Source organism: Salvelinus namaycush, chromosome 4 (assembly GCF_016432855.1).
Source record: "Salvelinus namaycush isolate Seneca chromosome 4, SaNama_1.0, whole genome shotgun sequence".
NCBI classification, from domain to species: domain Eukaryota; kingdom Metazoa; phylum Chordata; class Actinopteri; order Salmoniformes; family Salmonidae; genus Salvelinus; species Salvelinus namaycush.
In genome coordinates, this window is record NC_052310.1 from 28949627 (window position 1) to 28969246 (window position 19620).

Sequence of the window (19620 nt, forward strand, 5' to 3'; positions counted from 1 at the left end):
CCCTTGCATCCTCCCGGGTGGCCGTCATACCGCTCGGGGGCTGAGATCTTGGGTTCCCTGGAGGAACTACAGCAACGCCTGTAGCACTGGGCGATGAGACTTGGAAGCTCCTGGGTTGAAGTTGGACTGGGGATGGAGGGAGTAGATAAGTGCCCGGAGGGTCTCATATTTGTGAGAGTTGTTCTTGCTGTCGCCCCAGCAGTGCTCCTTGATCTGGGTGATCTCTGCTGGGTCCATGTTTTGGCAGAAGCTTGCTGTGACATGGTGAGGTTGGACCCAGGCGCAGAGAAGAGACCAGACCAGAAATCAGTGGTTAAGGATAAACATAATACTTTACTGAGAAACAGTGAACAAAAGATCACAGTAACACTGGGAAACCAACAAATACTCAGTCTCGAAACCTCACTCAGGAGACAACCGCACACAGCAAACAATTCAAGCTTCTGCAAAGGAAACCAGAACACACACCTCTTTTAACAGAAATCATAATGAGTAACAGGACACACCTGAGTGTCATTATTGTCTCTAGGACGGTCTCTGCCACCCTCTGGTGACAGGTGGAACCATGACATCAGGAGGGAAGCAGTGAGTGACAGAGAAGGGGAGAGAGAAATGGGGAGGGATGGGGGTATTGTGAGAAACACCAAATTACAATATTGCCTCCCTGTGTAATTGGAGAGATTAAACGATAACCTCCAATAAGATTATTTCCTGCAAGACTGGGTTATACTATGACATGAAAATAATTCTGAAACTGAAATTCATCTCTTTATAATTATTATAAATTCTCTCCTTTGGGATGTATTGAGGGGGAAATCTTGGGGAACTGGTTATGAGGGAGTTTTCTGGGGAGATGTGTGTGAAGGATATTTCAGAAACAAACATGGTAATGTAAATCGTGACTCAGGGGAAATATGGCAGGAAAAATGGGATGATAAAGAAAGAGAGAGAGAGAGAGAGAGAGGAGATTTGAGTTATTTTGGGCCGTTGGGTTTCCTGCAGGTGAAGAAATTAAACAATGCTTTTGGGAACAATCGCTCCACTGCGAACGAGCGGGGGGAGAGGAGGAGTAGGAAAGGGAGGAGGGAAGTGTACAAGAAGAGGAGTGATCATAGCACAAACACATAAACAAAATATTATCTAATATAAACATTTATGATGTTGACTTGGCTACTTTATAAGAAGTGTTTATATTTAAAGTGTAGCTATTACTAAATGTACAATAACACTGTCAAAAGTATTGATTTATTATAGGAGGAGAAGTTGGCTTGTGAGTATAGTAACCCTTGGACACCTCCCCTCACCCCATCTCTCCAGCTTATAAAAGAAGAGAGAAGGACAAGAATATAACAAAAATAATTTCAGGATTAATGGTTTACATAAAAAGGCATAACACGATTTTCAGTTTTCTTAGTGGTGAGTTTTTATTCATTTATACACTTGTATTAATTAATTTAAAGCCTGTTGCATTTGTATGTTTAAATATGAGGGTGTATCAGTACTAAAAAAACTTTTTTAAATATTTGTTTTATATCCCCTCCCATGAGAAATTATAAATGTATGAAAATATAAAAAATGTATTCCATGTTATTCCAGTGATAGCATGGATAATCATATCATGAAAGGTGCAATATATGACTCTATATTGGTATGCTATGTATGCAGTGTAATATTACAGTATATAATGCAATGTTATCGTCATTTCTATGTAATAATCATATCATATTCCTTATAGGCCACCGCAGTATTGAGATGGCTGTACTGCTGCTTTTGACTGTGCCTCTGACTGTAGCCTTACCTTTCAGATCAACACACAGGTGACTTATTGATCCCTTATAGACTGCATCTATGACCATAACCCTCAGACTTAACACGGGCAGAGCTACACTTTTTAAAAAAAGAGCGGGATAGGGTTATACTAAGAAACGTTTTCATCTGAAGAACCCTTTTTGGAAGAGAAGGGTCTTTTGTAAGGCAAAGAGTTCTACCTAAAACCTTTTTCATTCTTTGATTGTTTGGAAGGCAAGAAGGATACCTTGGAAGGCAAGAAGAGTCCTACAAAGAACCCTTCTGAATCTGAATAAGCTTTTTTACTGTATATTTTCTTCTTTCTTTGAAATAGAGCCTGAGCATTAGTGTTTACTGCAGTGTTTATTCTTTAACTTCAGGAGTTTGCATAATCTGATACGTTTGAAAAGATATGTTTGAGAATGTTTTAAACTGTACCTATAATATTTGCGCATATATTAAAGTAACTTGTTAAATCCACTCAATCAGTGTAGATGAAGGGGAGAAGGCAGTCATTCTGAATGCAATTAGTGTGTGACTGATAGTTCCAATTGTTGGATAAGCACATTCTGGCTAAATTCCAATAAGAATTACACATCACTCTGCTAGTGATGGGAAACCGAGGCTTTCTGAAGGCGTTGGCGCTTTCACCAAATTATACTGAAAAACGGTTCATTACTTTGCGCTTCATTATCTGTTCACAATGCACATTAGGGACCTCTGCCAGCCAGCAATACTTTTTTTTATCCACTGTTTTTATCAGAACTCCGTGGCACAGTGGTAAGTCGTTGGCTTCAGTAGCCTATAGCCTTCAGTAGCCTTCAGTAGCACCTGTGTAATGATCATGCTGTTTAATCAGCTTCTTGATATGCCACACCTGTCAAGTGGATGGATTGTCTTGGCAACAGAGAAATGCTCACCAACAGGAATGTAAAAAAAAAAGTGTGCACAACATTTTAGAGAAGTAAGCTTTTTGTGTATATGGAAAATTTCTAGGATATTTTATTTCAGCTCAATAAACATGGGACCAACACTTTACATGTTGCATTTCTATTTTTGTTTGTGTTATTATGAAATATTAAAGGTGGATAGTTTGGAGCATATTCAACGTTATTAGCCGCATTATTCAGTCCTGCCATGCCTCAATTGTCTGTCTAGACTGGACTTGTTATTCATACGCTGCATTGGTCTTACCCCATTTTCGCAATAAACTTTTTTCAGATTTCCTTCTATATACCCTTTCATGATTCTAACCACACCTACCTAGCAGACGTGTCGCGGAATGTAACCACAACGAAACTGGATTTTCATACTCAATTCTGAACGCTCACCGTATGACCACTAATTTAGAAAAGGTTAAGTCCAATGGATAACCTATCTGTTCATAGTTTTTCGTGAATAAAACGATAGGTATTTGAGATGAGCGATGCGGAAGGAGAAGGCGACGGCGAAATGTCAAAGACCGAGAAAGATCAGGTGGGAATGCTTTAAAACAAGTGTGAGAAATTGTATTCCTTTGTAACCTAAAGTTGACTGTACTATACAGTATTGATTTACCGCATGTGGGGCTATTTATTATGTGGGGGCTAGACTACGATTGAAATAGGCTGAGCGTACCGTGGCTCTTTGAATGCGTAGGTGGCGCGGCAGCAACGCGCTTTCAACACGGCTGCAATCAACATTTTGAAACGTGTCTATCGGGTAGCCTAGCTATGCACTACTGTAGAATGTGGGATAACAACATAGTTATGGTATTATTCGTTTGTAAAAAAAAAAAATGTTGGCTATTCTTCCTGGTATCACATTATTTTACAATTGATTAATTGTAAATCTGAGTGGTTTTTTCGCATTGTGATTTTCCATACATTTTCACTGTTCCGAGCATCGCCAAAAGTATGCTGCATGAACATGAGTTTTTAAATACACAGCAAATTCCCCTGTGTTAAATCAACACAGTGTTACATCTACCACTGGTCTGATTTAACACCGGTCCAGTGTATTGGGGTACACACTTTTCAGTGTTAAATTAACACACTGCTTAGTGTAAAGCCTTATTTGCATATTTCCTAGTGCCTTGCCTTTCAAGCATAGCAGCTTGAAGTTGCACTGCAGCACCCGCTGATAAATCACAATTAAAAAAAAATATATAAATAAAAGTTCCACCGCACCAAATTAGTGCACTAGGCCTGTATTACTCCTGAATGAGCTGAGAAAAATACTCATCAGCAGAGAGGGGAGAAAAATACACATTTTCCATTTCAGTCCTGTGGCCTTCACCAAGTGAGATCCTAAGAGGATATTATTAGATGTATATTCTTCAACACAATACAACACATATTTTATAAAGGGCCTAGCTTTACCCTAATACAGTGGCCTGAACTCATGGTTTTACAGGTAACAGCAGGACTGCAAGCATGCTTGCAAAGTGATGTCATTTCTATTGGAATTCAGCAAGAGTGGGGATATCCAACATCTTGAATTTTTATTCACCCACAATATGAGACTACCTAAACCAAGGGGGGGAAAAGTACGGCCCGCCGGGCACTTCAAGCCGGCCCGCGAGACAAAATAAAAAAACTTTTTAAAATTGTTTTTTTATTGTCCTTTTTTTCTCTCCAATTTCGTGGTATCCAATTGGTAGTTACAGTCTTGTCCCATCGCAGCAACTTGCGTATGGACGCAGGAGAGGCGAGGGTCGAGAGCCTTGCGTCCTCCGAAACATGACCCAGCCAAGCCGCACTGCTTCTAGACACAATGCCCGCTTAACCCAGAAGCCAGCCGCAGCAATGTGTCGGAGGAAACACCTGGCAGCCTTGTCAGCGTGCATGCGCCCGTCCTGCCAAACCCTCTCCTAACCCAGATGACGCTGGGCGAATTGTGCGCTGCCTCATAGGTCTCCCAGTCTCAGCCAGCTGTGACACAGCCTGGGATCGAACCCGGTCTGTAGTGACACCTCAAGCACTGCATTGCAGTGCCTTAAATCGCTACGCCACTCAAGAGGCACCTGCAAACAGATTTTAAAAAACTATTGGTCTTTCAAAAAATGCAACCCTCTGTTGAATTTCAAAATCCCATTTTGGCTCTCGAGCTAAAAGTCTGCCCACCCCTGACCTAAACCGTCTAAACTGGAACAACCATTTCAGTAACGGTGCAATAAATCGGATTGAATTAGTTTAACAAATTGTATGTTATTTATATTTGAGTAGCACAAGATTAATTAATTAATGTACATGCAAAAACATAGATATTAAAACAAACAATTCTAAAAATCAACCTGCAATAGAGCATGCTGGGAAATATGATAATGATGGGTGTGGTTTTTAATACATGAATCAACACAATAAATGTGACACTGAAGATCAACACTAGGTAAGACTGGCCTATTTGCTATGTAGGAGTAATAATATGGCAAATGGGTGGCAAACCGGTGGCAGAGTTACTTGAAAATTATGCCATTGTTGATTAGATGCTTTTTTCATTAACTATTTTCTCTTGAATAATATGGTCTATCCACTAGAAACTCATGACATGGACAATATGGACACAGATGTACATTTTAAGAAAAAAAAGGAATATATATATATATATATATATTTATATTATTGAAGTATAAATTATCACATTTTCAATTGATTACCTGTTAATTACTGAAATTACAGAAAATTCAGGTAACTTTGGTAAATTACTGGTAGTTAGGCACTTTTTTCAAAGCACCTATTACTTTTAACCTTTGAGGGCATCGGTGAGGTTTCAAGGTGTCCCAGAAAAAGCTGGAGAAAAACTAGCAAACAGAAAACAGCAGCAAGATCAATATTTTTCACATGTAATGCATGAGCACAGTTTGACAGGGTTGAAATATAAAAAACAGTGTCATATTTTGGAATTAATATTACAGGAGGCCTAACAGTTAGGCCTACTCTTAATTTAGTGAGGCACCCTGAAAGTGTCAGGGTGGAAACAACACCTGCAATAACACACCAAAGCATATGTATTTTGCTTCTTGAATCAATCAAATATCATCAATCTTGATGGTTATAAACTAACCTTCTCTTAATTATAATTTCAGAGCTGGATACCCAAAATTATCAAGAAACGAGTGTGCACAACTTTCGTAGAGGATTCTTTCAGGTAAAGTCTAATTGCATTCCCAGTTTCCCACATTCTCTACACTTGTTTTATTAACATTTCAATTTTTTCACCTATCGCTCAAACTAATGCAAGCTCAGGAGGCCAATAACTGTAAAGCTTGAATATAGTAATGATGAATAAAATTAGGATTGTTATTCTTATAATGTAAATTATCAAAGTAATGATTAATCTTTTCCTATGCTGCTGCTGATTGTCCCATTTCCTCTCCCTTAGTAATGGCAGGCTGTGTCAGTGTGGGGGTACGCGGGACACCCATGAGTCAGTGGCTCTGGGGGACTATTTCAGCACAGCCATCGTCAGCCACTGGAACAGCTCCCAGCATTCCTCCGAGTACCCCACCGACGCCTTCGGAGAGCTGGAGTTCGCCGGCGCCAGCAAGAGACAAAGCAAAGTAGGTGTCTGTCTTTCTGTCTGTCTGTATGCTTCTCCCTCTCCCTACAGTGGTTCCTCCTTTAAAAGTTGCGAGCTTACACCGCTGGACTTAGAGGTACCCAGCGTCACGGCTTCATTGCTCCGGACCACCGCAAGGGGGAGTTTTAAAGCACTCATTATGTATTTGGGTCCCAAGGTTTTTATATGACCAATCATACCGAGTGGTTCCAATGACGAATTTGACGCGAGCCACTCATCCCTGGTGACTTTCTTCAGCAAAGATGGCTGACAAAACATTATGGTGGAAGCAAATTTAAGTAATTATAACGTCATAACGAGTCAAGCAAAACATTTACAATTGAGAGGAATATGTTAGTTAATGTAGAGACAAACGATTGTGCATATTATTTTGTCATAAAGTTAATTTATGAAAATCGCTATTTAGGAAGTTTTTTTCCCAGTCATATCCAATATCAGATGTATCAAACCTCATTCTTTGAATGATGCTGTGTCTGCATGTATGAATTACAATTATACACTTCAACAGTGTTTACCACTCTGGCTCCTGGGACATCAATGATTACACATTGTAACTATGCAATAGACTAGAAACCTTGGTTTAAATTAGGCTGATTTGTAATTCCTATATATATAGAATAAAAAACAGTCCATCCTGCCAGCATGCCCAGAAGCGAGCCACTCAGTGACGCTTGGAAGAGAGCGGGGAACGAGATGGGAGTTTTTTGCTCTGAGACCGGCATAATAATGTAATGAAACAAGCAGGGAGCAGGTTTTGAACCCTCAACATTTTGGCCCGAAGTCCAGCAGGCTATCGACTGTGCCCAAATGTATTAATTGGGGTTGGGGCCGATTGTGGCTAAAAACACTTTATCAAATGTAATCTTTAACATGTGGAAAGGGGGAAAAGTATTATTAGTTTTTCACAAGCGTAGTAGCAGGATGGGCTATTAGCTGAACAATAGACTATTCAACCTTTACTAAAGAATTGTCTAATAGCCGAGCTAGGTGTGAACCCCCCTGTCCAACTTGAGCTAGGTGTGAAATCTCTCCCCCTCCTCTCCCCAACTAATCATTTGTATCTATCGTTCCACATCTACAGTGGCTTCCAAAAGTATTCACCCCCTTGGCATTTTTCCTATTTTGTTACCTTACAACCTGGATTTAAAACAGATTTTTTGGGGGGTTTGCATCATTTGATTTACCCAACACTTTGAAGATGCAAATATATATTTTTATTGTTAAACAAGCAAGAAATAAGATAAAAACTGAAAACTATTCACTCCCCAGTCAATACTTTGTAGAGCCACCTTTTGCAGCAATTACAGCTGCAAGTCTCTTTGGGTATGTCTCTATAAGCTTGGCACATCTAGCCACTGGGATTTTTGCCCATTCTTCAAGGCAAAACTGCACCAGCTCCACTGGTGTACAGCAATCTTTAAGTCATACCACAGATTCTCAATTGGATTGAGGTCTGGTCTTTGACTAGGCCATTCCAAGACATTTAAATGTTTCCCAATAAACATCACAAGTGTTGCTTTAGCAGTATGCTTAGGATCATTGTCCTGCTCGAAGGTGAACCTCGGTCCCAGTCTCAAATCTCTGGAAGACTGAAACAGGTTTCCCTCAAGAATTTCCCTGTATTTAGCACCATCCATCATTCCTTCAATTCTGACCAGTTTCCCAGTCCCTGCCAATGAAAAACATCCCCACAGCATGATGCTGCCACCGCCATGCTTCACTGTGGGGATGAGGTTCTCGGGGTGATGAGAGGTGTTGGGTTTGCGCCAGACATAGCGTTTATCTTGATGGCCAAAAAGCTCAATTTTAGTCTCATCTGACCAGAGGACCTTCTTCCATATGTTTGGGGAGTCTCCCACATGCCGTTTGGCGAACACTTTAAGCAATGGCTTTTTCCTGGCCACTCTTCTGTAAAGCCCAGCTCTGTGGAGTGTACGGCTAAAGTGGTCCTATGGACAAATACTCCAATCTCCGCTGTGGAGCTTTGCAGCTCCTTCAGGGTTATCTTTGGTCTCTTTGTTGCCTCTCTGATTAATGCCCTCCTTGCCTGGTCTGTGAGTTTTGGTGGGCGGCCCTCTCTTGGCAGGTTTGTTGTGGTGACATATTCTTTCCATTTTTTAATAATATATTTCATAGCAAAGGGGGTGAATACATATGCACGCACCACTTTTCCGTTCGATTTTTTTTGAAAGAAGTAATTTTTTTAATTTCACTTCACCAATTTGGACTATTTTGTGTATGTTTATTACATGAAATCCAAATAAAAATCAATTTAAATTACAGGTTGTAATGCAACAAAATAGGAAAAACGCCAAGAGGGATGAATACTTTTGCAAGGCAATGTACCTACACGTATCTACCTACACACAGTTAGTGTTCTGAAAAAACATACATATATATTTATTTGTCATGGCTCCCGAGTGGCGAAGCAGTCTAAGACACTGCATCTCGGTGCAAGAGGCGTCACTACAGTCCCTTGTTCGAATTCAGGCTGTATCACATACGACCATGATTGGGAGTACCATAGGGCGGCGCACAATTGGCCCAGCGTCATCCGGGTTTGGCCGGAGTAGGCCGCCATTTGTAAATAAGAATTTGTTCTTACCTGACTTGCCTAGTTAAATAAAGGTTCAATTTGAAAAACAACTGGCGGCAATCAATAGGAGGTGAACAGTGGCTGGTGCTGAAAATATAGCTAACTTGTTATACAAGTGTTGCACACCAACAGATGGAGAAAACCTACACCAGTCAAGCAATTCATTTCAACAATAATATTCATTTTAATTTGACTTTACAAACAACAAGAGGGCTTAATTGGAGTCTATTTCTTCAGAGCCTAGACCTATATAAAATTACTTAACTGGATGAGGTGGGCTATGAGACTTAACAGCCTAATAGAAGTAGGATTTATTTTATTAGCCCTACTTACAATTGCAACTGGTCAGAAATGTAGCATCCTACATAAAACAATAATTTAAAGAAAAAAAGTATGTACGTTCGAACTAAAACAATGTAACTAATAATGAAAAGCACACATTTGTAAATCCCAAACTCTAAAAGTAATTGGAAAGTTAGATACAAATTATGTGTGACACAATAAAGAATGTAAACAAGATGCTATGTTTTTATTTACAGCAGTGATGGACAACTGGAGGCATTTTGAAAACAGGTTTGGCTTGTTCTAACAAAGTTTAGCGGTAGCTTTATGGATTCCTTTGTCTGCATGTAGAACTCAAATCGATGGCGTCAACTAAACTGACTTTTTGGGAAATAAAGAAGCATTTCATCTAACAAAACGACCATGCATGTTGTAGCTGGTACCCTTTGGATTGCAAATCAAGATTTTCAAAAAGTAAGTGATTTATTTAATCGCTATTTGTGATTTTATGAAGCCTGTGCTGGTTGAAAAATATGTTGATGTGGGGCGCTGTCCTCAAACAATCGCATGGCATGCTTTCGCTGTAAAGCCTATTGTAAATCGGACAATGCGGTTAGATTAACAAGAATTTAAGCTTTTAAATAATATAAGATACTTGTATGTACCTAGATGTTTACTATCCGTAATTTTAAAGATTATTTATTGGAATTGCGCGCCCTCCAATTTCACCAGAAATTGTCGACAGGTGTCCCACTGACGGGACGCCTAGCCCTAAGATTAAGCTAGAGTCTTAAAATGTGTACGCCTCATTTGTGTGTTGGAGTCACTTCTAATTCTTAATTGATCTACCGTTTCTATCACAGGCCACTGTAATCTATAGGGGCTCAGGGCGGTACCATTCTGCTCATCTGATGAAGGTGCTCATGGGCGAGGAATGAGATGGAGTCACAATCCATGCCAGGCACACTTGTGAGCTCTGGAACTCCACCTCCGACAGGCAGAGTCAACATACGCGGCGGGTTCGTCAGGTCGTGGGTTCACCCTGACATTTCCATTCCTCTTCTGACAACAGAACTTGCCCAACTGCTCACCAGGCACAGCATGGGCCGCCCGGACCATTATGCTGTTCTTGTTATGCTGTTCTGCTATTCCAAGGATGTGTAACTGAAGAATATAGATAAAAAATACTCTTTCAAAATGCTGATGTTTATTTAGTTATGGATCCATAAGAAATTATTTTGTCAAATATTCCATGATATTCTTAAGATATGTGTTGAAGCTAGTGATGTCTGCTAAAAAATAATTCTAAAAAAACAAACTGGCTATATTTACAAATTAGTGAGAATGTCTCATCCCATGTTCAAGAATTGCCTTTTTCTCGCTCACTCTAGGTTAAATAAAAACAAAATCTCCAAAATATCGATACTTTTTAAACAAAGTGATTATTATGAATTCCTTTAGAATTATATGAAAGTCTCTTATCTAATGGAAAATGCCCTTGAGATATTAGTTTAGAGTCCTGCAATCCTCTAAATGTAATTATCGGCGGAGAGTTACATCATTGAAAAAATATTTTTAGGTATACTGTAGGCCTACCATAGGCGAAATGAGTCTCACTAGTGTTGAGTAATGTTCTGTTAAAAATGGTGTAGGTCTTATTTATTTAAAGAGAAAATTGAAGTTAGAAGCAAAAGCTCACAACTGTTTTTTGAGTTTTTTATTTTCACTTAATCTCTATTTGGGTATTGGTTAGACAAGAATTTGAAAATTCAGGTGCAGAAATGTTATGCTCTTAGTGCAAACTTTATTTAACTAGGCAAGTCAATTCTTATTTACAAGGACAGCCTACTCCTTCCTCCCTGTCGGGGAATTGAACCCCGTTCACGCACGTGCCCTGCGGGGATTCTTCAGCTAAATAGCCCAGTACTGTACTGCCGACCGTCACGTTGTACAGCGCCATATTTTCCGTTCCATCCTAATGGAAACCCAGAGGGTTTTTACTTTTTCTTGGAATAGAAAAAACATATTAATCAAAGTAATTAAGCAAGTACCAGTAAAAAGTTTGGACACACCTACTCATTCCAGGATTTTTCTTTATTTTTACTATTTTCTACATTGTAGAATAATAGTGAAGACATAACAACTATGAAATAATACATATGGAATCAGTTAAAAACAAATTCTTATTTACAAGGACAGCCTACTCCTTCCTCCCCATCGTGGATTTGAATCCCGGTCTCCCGCGTGCCCCGCATTCTGTAGTACAGACATGGCCTGCTCTCCCTTATGTAAGGAATTAGGCACGTTCCCATGTTTACTACACTATGGATTGTAGACTGCACAGAAGCCTAATAAGCAAATAAACACATTTTGTTAATAATATAATGATAAAAATACTCTTTCAAAATGCAGATGTTGATTTAGTTATGGATCCATAATGAATTACTATGGAATAAATATCACTGATTTACAGAAATATTGGAACAAAGTTGTCTAATGAAGGCAAACAATTTAGAATCCTCCAATCCTGTAACCTTCTCCTGACCGTCACGTTGTAACAGCACCGTATTTTCCATTCCATGAGGGTTTTGTTCTTTGTTTTTCTCTGAATAGAAACACCATAATATTAATCAAATGAATAAAGCCAAATTTATTAAAATCAATCCCATATACTATGTTATTACAAAAAGGTTTTAAATTATCTGATAACGCCAATGCAGAAGACTATCAAATGCTTCTCAAAGATGTCCTCTGGTGGTCAAACTAGCAATAAGTTGCATTAACAGAAAAAATGGCTGACAAATAGATAACGTGCCACAGAATGCTGCAGCAGCCCGAGGGTGTGCCGCAGTATGACACAGCTTTTAAAGGAGGAACCACTGTAGATCTATTTGCTTTCTCTCACTATGTATGTACTTGTCTGACTGTTTCTCTCTCTGCTGCTCCCATCTTCATACTGCTTTCTTTCCCCTGTCAACATTCATTTTGTTCCTGAATTGATTAATCATCATTACTATGGCTTTCTGGTAATAATGATAGAGCAGAGACACAGATCTTTTACATTAGTGCAGATGAAGGGAAGGAGACGAAGAGAGTATCCTATACTATATACAATATTATCGTATAGACTGTCTACTATTGGCATGTACTATTCTTTCTCTCTCTCCCCTAGTTCCTGCGTCTCTCGTGGGACACCCCTCCTTCCATCGTCTACACCCTGATGACGGCCCACTGGGGGCTACCTCCGCCCAACCTGGTGGTGTCAGTGGTGAGCGGGGAGGGGAGGGCAAAAGTCAAGACGTGGGTACGGGAGGTCCTGAGGCAGGGATTGGTCAAAGCCTCCCAGAGCACAGGTACTGATGGAACCGCCTCCTCTCCTTACTCAATGGCACTTTCTGAACACGCATGTGCATAAAGATGGCAGAATACAGATATGACGTCATTGTTTTGGCACTATCTACAGAGTTTTTAAACTATGGCGCCCAACATTGTTCAATTGGGATCATGTATACTGTGCTAAATACAGATATAAAAAGAGAGTAACGGTGAGAAAGCTACAATACAGAAAACGTATCAAACGAGGTAAGTCCATGGAGGCCGCCACCTTTGTAGGTGAGTAGGTGAGTTTTTTGATATACTGTAATCAGTAGCGGCCATTTTAAGATGACGGAGGACAGTTATTATAATTTTTTTTATGAGCATGGCATTATTTATATTCTTTTTATTATTACAGCATGTCATTCATATTCCATTCAGTCATGTCAATGTAACATTGACAGGTTTAAGCTACTACATGATACTCAAATTTTCCCGAACCCATCATGAGGTTGCTACAACCTAGCCTGTAACTGAAAGTTTACAATGTAGGTGCACAGGTCGAGAGAACATTTTTAGTCATCAAAATAACAGACAGTGACACATTCAATACTGCCTTCCACACTCTTGCCTGCTTCTAGTTGATCTAGGGTGTAATCAACAGTTGCAAACGAGAGTTTCTGTTGGACAAATTCAGGTATGTTTATACCCGTTTCGATCCGTTTGCCCCCATTTTTCAACAGAATCGGCAGAATGAATACAGCCCTGATCACACGCAAACACAGTTCACTTTCATAGCAGCCAAATACAAACAGCATGATCATTTTTATCGTTGTATAATTCCTTCTCGTATCTACGCGATCTCCTCCTCACATTTTCCCTTCACTTGTGGACATAAGTGCACAACACATTAGCTGTCTGTGACCAGGTGAAAAAACCTTCCCAAGCCAAACCTTCATATCATAACCACTAACCTCTACACATAGCCTACATTGTTGTCACCATATTAGTTAACGTCATAGCCGCTACAATCATGCAGTTCAGTGTACAGTCAGCAAGCAGTTTAGTAATTACACCGGAGGGCCCCGGTGGCATTAAATTAATAAAACCAGAAGCTTACCTTGACTTGGAAGAGTTCCAGTGTTGGATAGCCATAGCCAGCTAGCTAACATAGCACCCCTCTCTGTTTGAGCCACGTGTTTGAGTAGGTAAAAACTAGCTAGCTAGTTGGGGTGGCAGGTAGCCTAGTGGTTAGAGTGTTGGGCCAGTAACCGAAAGGTTGCTGGATTGAATCCCCAAGCTGACAAGGTAAAAATATGTCGTTCTGCCCCTGAACAAGAGAGTTAACCCACTGTTCCCTGGTAGGCTGTCATTGTAAATAAGAATTTGTTTTTAACTGACTTGTCTAGTTAAATTAAGCCGTGTAAAAAAATACAACGAAATATAGCTCTTTCTTCTCATTCATTTTTGAAGAAAATTATTTGTTCAAAACAGTTCAAGTGTTGTCTTTCTCTCTCTTTGAGTCAACTACTTACCACATTTTATGCATTGCAGCGCTAGCTAGCTGTAGCTTATGCTTTCAGTACTAGATTCATTCTCTGATCCTTTGATTGGGTGGACAACATGTCAGTTCATGCTGCAAGAGCTCTGATAGGTTGGAGGATGTCCTCCGGATGTTGTCATAACTACTGTGTAAATCTATGGAAGGGGCTGAGAACCATGAGCCTGCTAGATCAATGTACCCAGAGGAGGATGGAAACTAGCTGTCCTCCAGGTAGATCATGGTGCTTCCCTACAGAGTGTTGTTGAGGATGCTTTAGACCTTCATTGCAAAAAGTGTTTTAATAAATTATTTGGTGAGGTTAATATATTTAGTATTGGTTTATCTAAAAAGGATAACTTTTGTAATGTCTCACTATTTTTATTTTTATGAAATCCACTAACTGTAATATATTGTGACCATCCAGGACAATGCATTGGGATTTTAGGCAAATACTGAAACTCTAGGTTTTACTAAGTCACAACATTTGCTGATTTGAAAACTTAGCCACACAAAAAAGGTTGCAACAGTTTTCTTCTGTAAGTGCGTACTTATAGCAACAGGAAAGACACTAAGAACTGAAGACAATTCTCACCCTACTGTATGACCTCTGCCTTGCACAACCACTATACAACTCTCTCGCCGTGCAATACCACAGTGAGTGTGAGCATATTTATTGTTTTGTCTGGAACTCTTAGGCCTCAGAGGGACTTCTGGAGAACGACAAGTAGCTGGTGCGGGCCCGTGGCCTTGTCACTTCAGGAGAGAGGAAATGGTCATTGTACTACAAATTAGTCCCATACCCGAGGGGTGATAGGGAATCGTGGAAATCCACTACTGTTCGCAGCTGTCCCGCCCTCTACACTCTCTGACCCAGTGGTTACCAAAGTTGTACAAGCTGTGACCCACCTTTCTGATTCTTTTAGAATTTTCCGGTGACCCTTTGAATATACTAGGATGACTGAATATTTGGAAAACCTTGCTCTCTAACCTGTCATTTTCATAAGAAGTAGAGGGGTCTTTCAAGAGATAATACAATCGCATGAATTGTCTCCCCTCATATCTCCAGGTATTCTGCTCCATCTAGCTTATTAGTAAGTGGATTTATAATTCTTTTTTAAATCACCTTTGCTGTGTTTCAGCCTCCTATGTTATGCAATATGTAACGTTCCTTTTAATATTTTTTTTTACATTGAACCTTTATTTAACTAAGCAAGTCAGTTAAGAACAAATACTTATTTACAATGATGGCCTACACCGGCCAAACCCGGACGACGCTGGGGATTTGTGCGCCGCTCTATGGGACTCCCAATCACGGGCAGTTGTGATACAGCCTGGATTCGAACCAGGGTGTCTGTAGTGACACCTCAAGCGCTTAGATGCTGTGCCTTAGACTACTGCGCCACTCACGGGCATTTTATATGAGATGCTCTGGTTTTTAGCATTTCATTGAGAAGCTCTACTCCCACTCCCCCACTCCAGCTTCACATACAACACCCACCATTATCTAGGTTAAAAGCTACTGCTGATGCAAGCACAAATAACATTGAACTTAAGAGTGGGAGGAAAGAGAGAGTAATTGGCTCAATAAGGAGAAGTACGAGGAGAGGACAGATGTATTTAGACAATCAATAATCCTGAATAAAAATTTTGAAAATTATGACTAAAGAACCAGTGATAATGAGTGAGTGAGTTGCCATGACTTTTGTTTTTTGTAACATTTGGTCTCTATAAAAGTGGCCTCACCATTCTACAAAATCTACAACATTAGGCCTACTCAGTTGTTTTCCTAGCAAGCAACTGACAATGACCGAATCGTCTGCTAACATTATTAGCTATTTCTCTTGAATCATATTTGCTCCAAGTAACCATCATTACTTGTCAATATAATACCATCTTACCACTTTTAACTGGAAATATACTTGATCATGTAATAACATCCCATGATATTCTCCTCTCTCTCTCTCACACACACACACATACACACACACACACACACCTACTACTACAGGAGCGTGGATACTGACTGGAGGCCTGCGTGAGGGTGTCGGGAGGTGTGTAGGGGAAGCGGTAAGGGACCATGCCACCGCTGCCTCCTCTGTCTCCCTGAACAAGGTGGTGGCTCTGGGCATCGCTCCCTGGGGCCTGGTTCACAACCGCCAGCAGCTGGTCAATCCGCAGGTAATGCACGCACACACGCTATCGTGCCGAACCAAACTGCTAACTCAGATATTTCCTTTTCACATTGTCTTTTTCAGCATAGTTCAAGAAACAATGGTGGAAATGATGGTAGATATTTTGGCTTGGCTCGGTTTGGCTCAGTTTTATTTATTTCACCTTTATTTAACCAGGTAGGCCAGTACAACTGCGACCTGGCCAAGATAAAGCAAAGCAGTGCGACACAAACAACAACACAGAGTTACACATGGAATAAACAAACGTACAGTCAATAACACAATAGGAAAAAGGTCTATATACAGTGTGTGCAAATGGCATGAGGAGGTAAGGCAATAAATAGGCCATAGTATATAGGCCAAGTAATTACGATTCAGCAAATTAAGACTGGAGTGATAGATGTGCAGATGATGATGTGCAAGTAGAACTACTGGTGTGCAAAAGAGCAAAAAAGTCAAAAACAATATGGGGATGTGGTTGGTAGATTGGATGGGCTATTTACAGATGGGCTGTGTACGATCGGTTAGCTGCTCAGATAGCTGATGTTTAAAGTTAGTGAGGGAGATATAAGTCTCCAACTTCAGCGATTTTTGCAATTATTTCCAGTCACAGTAGTATGAAAAGCCCCCATGTTCTGACCATGTCTTGTTTCCCCCTCTTTCAGGGTAGCTTTCCTGCTAGGTACTACTTCCAGAACACGTCCCGTGACTCATGTTGCCTGGACAACAACTACCAGGCCTTCCTTCTGGTGGATGATGGGAGTGTAGGCCGCAGAGGGGGCGAGGCAGGCTTCAGGGCCCGGCTGGAGGACTATATTTCCCATCAGCGTACAGGCATCTGGGGTGAGAGACGTTGGATTCAAATACGTCAATTTAGTCTCTGTTCTAATTCAGGCTTGACAAAAGCATGTGCCTCAGGTAAACTATGTGAGAAATAAGGGCACTACTTCCGGTGGAGGGCGTCTTTTTATTTGAATCCATACTAGTATATGGTTTTAGCTTGTTGTTGCCACCTGACTGCGTGGCTTCAACCTATCCAAAATTCATCCTTTCCTCCCTCCTTGAAGTAATCACTCATCAGCATGACTGGACAATTATGTTAGATCAGTTATCACCTCAAGGAAGGGAGAAAGGAAAGATGCATTTGAAAGTATTCGAACAGGGCCTCCTTTTGTCTCTGTTGCCCTGCTGTTGTGGTTCTGGTTGAACTGGATAGGTTAAAGCTAGGCTGTCATGTGGCAACACCAAGCTATTACCATATTACTTATACTAGTATTGATTTGAATTCTAGAGGATGATTAATCTTGCGTTACCACAGGGGTTCTGGCCCTTCTTTGGACACTGTGTTAACTAACCTCCAGACGAGCGTCAATGCCATACAACACTCCTTCCGTGGCCTCCAACTGCTCTTAAATGCAAGTAAAACTAAATGCATGCTCTTCAACTGATCGCTGCCCGCACCTGCCCGCCCGTCCAGCATCACTACTCTGGACGGTTCTGACTTAGAATATGTGGACAACTGCAAATACCTAGGTGTCTGGTTAGACTGTAAACTCTCCTTCCAGACTCACATTAAGCATCTCCAATCCAAAATTAAATCTAGAATCGGCTTCCTATTTCGCAACAAAGCATCCTTCACTCCTGCTGCCAAACATACCCTCGTAAAACTGACTATCCTACCGATCCTTGACTTCGGCGATGTTATTTACAAAATAGCCTCCAACACTTTACTCAGCAAATTGGATGCAGTCTATCACAGTGCCATCCGTTTTGTCACCAAAGCCCTATATACTACCCACCACTGTGACCTGTATGCTCTCGTTGGCTTGCCCTCGCTTCATAATTGTCGCCAAACCCACTGGCCCCAGGTCATCTATAAGTCTTTGCTAGGTAAAGCCCCGCCTTATCTCAGCTCACTGGCCACCATAGCAGCACCCACCCGTAGCACGCGCTCCAGCAGGTATATTTCACTGATCACCTCCAAAGCCAATTCGACTTTTGGCCGCCTTTCCTTCCAGTTCTGTGCTGCCAATGACTGGAACGAATTGCAAAAATCACTGAAGCTGGAGACTCGTATCTCCCTCACTAGCTTTAAGCACCAGCTGTCAGAGCAGCTCACAGATCATTGCCACCTGTACATAGCCCATCTGTAAAGAGCCCATCCAACTACCTCATCCCCATACTGTTATTTATTTATTTTTGCTCCTTTGCACCCCAGTATCTCTACTTGTACATTCATCTTCTGCACATCTATCACTCCAGTGTTTAATTGCTAAATTGTAATTATTTTACCACTATGGCCTATTTTCTGCCTTACCTCCCTTATTTTACCTCATTTGCACACGCTGTATATAGACTGTTTCTATTGTGTTATTGACTGTATGTTTGTTCATTCCATGTGTAACTCTGTGTTGTTGTTTGTGTCCCACTGCTTTGCATTATCTTGGCCAGGTCGCAGTTGTAAATGAGAACTTGTTCTCAACTAGCCTACGTGGTTAAATAAAGGTTAAATAAAATAAATAAATAAAAAGTTCCCCCCAAAAATAATGTATTGAAAAAAAAATATATATAGTAACTTAAAAAAATGTAATAATCAATGGCATTATAACCATTCAATGCTGTTATTATAGTCTATGACCTCTGAAGTCACCTAGTTGTGTGCTGAAATGCCTAGAGTAGCTATTGCATTTTCAGGTTGACATCGTGAGAGTGCATTATGCCATCCTGTGGTGATAGTAAAGCACTGCATGCATGATAATACGATTTTACAGCTATGGCATCTGTTGGACCTCAGCCATGGCATAGTCCAGTTCTTCTGCCAAGTGTAGGAGAGCATGCCGGGCTAGCCATTACATGTCACATCATGTCTTTTCAATGAGCTTATCAAAATGTAAATGCAAGCACGCAGAGTTGAAAAGGTCATCTTAGACGATTTATTCTTTGAGTGCAGTGACACACATTAACGAAATGCATTGCGCTAAAAACTTTGGTATTCTTAACATTATGTTTCTCTTATCTGAGTAGGAACCCTGTAATACACTAGTGCTTTCTTAGTTTACCTGCCGCAAATAGTAATGTATAGCTAACAGAAAATGTTGAGACATTTCAAGCTGTTACTCAGTTGTTTTTGTTGGAAGTTGTAATCATTTCTGAACATCTGTCTGTCAGGCAGTGGAAGCATTGACATCCCCGTCCTGTGCATGCTGATATCAGGAGAGACAACCATGCTGGAGGTACAAACACATGACTTAATTTCTTATAGTCTGAGTAGTTTTATTTACAAACTCTTTTTGATAATCAATCTATTAGTTGCTCATTGCTATCTGTGTATATCGCAAGGCTTGTATATCACCCTCCCTTCTCCG

General features: G+C 40.4%; 1 protein-coding gene across 1 annotated transcript in view; it reads left to right on the forward strand.

Annotated features, from left to right (window-relative positions):
* The first annotated feature begins 3207 nt into the window (after positions 1-3207).
* LOC120045820 (transient receptor potential cation channel subfamily M member 4-like) overlaps positions 3208-19620 on the forward strand; it is a 70611-nt gene continuing 54198 nt past the window's right edge. The window contains exons 1-7 of the mRNA XM_038990753.1: positions 3208-3264; positions 5855-5916; positions 6151-6328; positions 12399-12579; positions 16093-16262; positions 16921-17098; positions 19424-19488. Coding sequence (XP_038846681.1) covers positions 3208-3264; positions 5855-5916; positions 6151-6328; positions 12399-12579; positions 16093-16262; positions 16921-17098; positions 19424-19488 — 891 coding nt within the window. The remainder of the gene's footprint in view (positions 3265-5854; positions 5917-6150; positions 6329-12398; positions 12580-16092; positions 16263-16920; positions 17099-19423; positions 19489-19620) is intronic.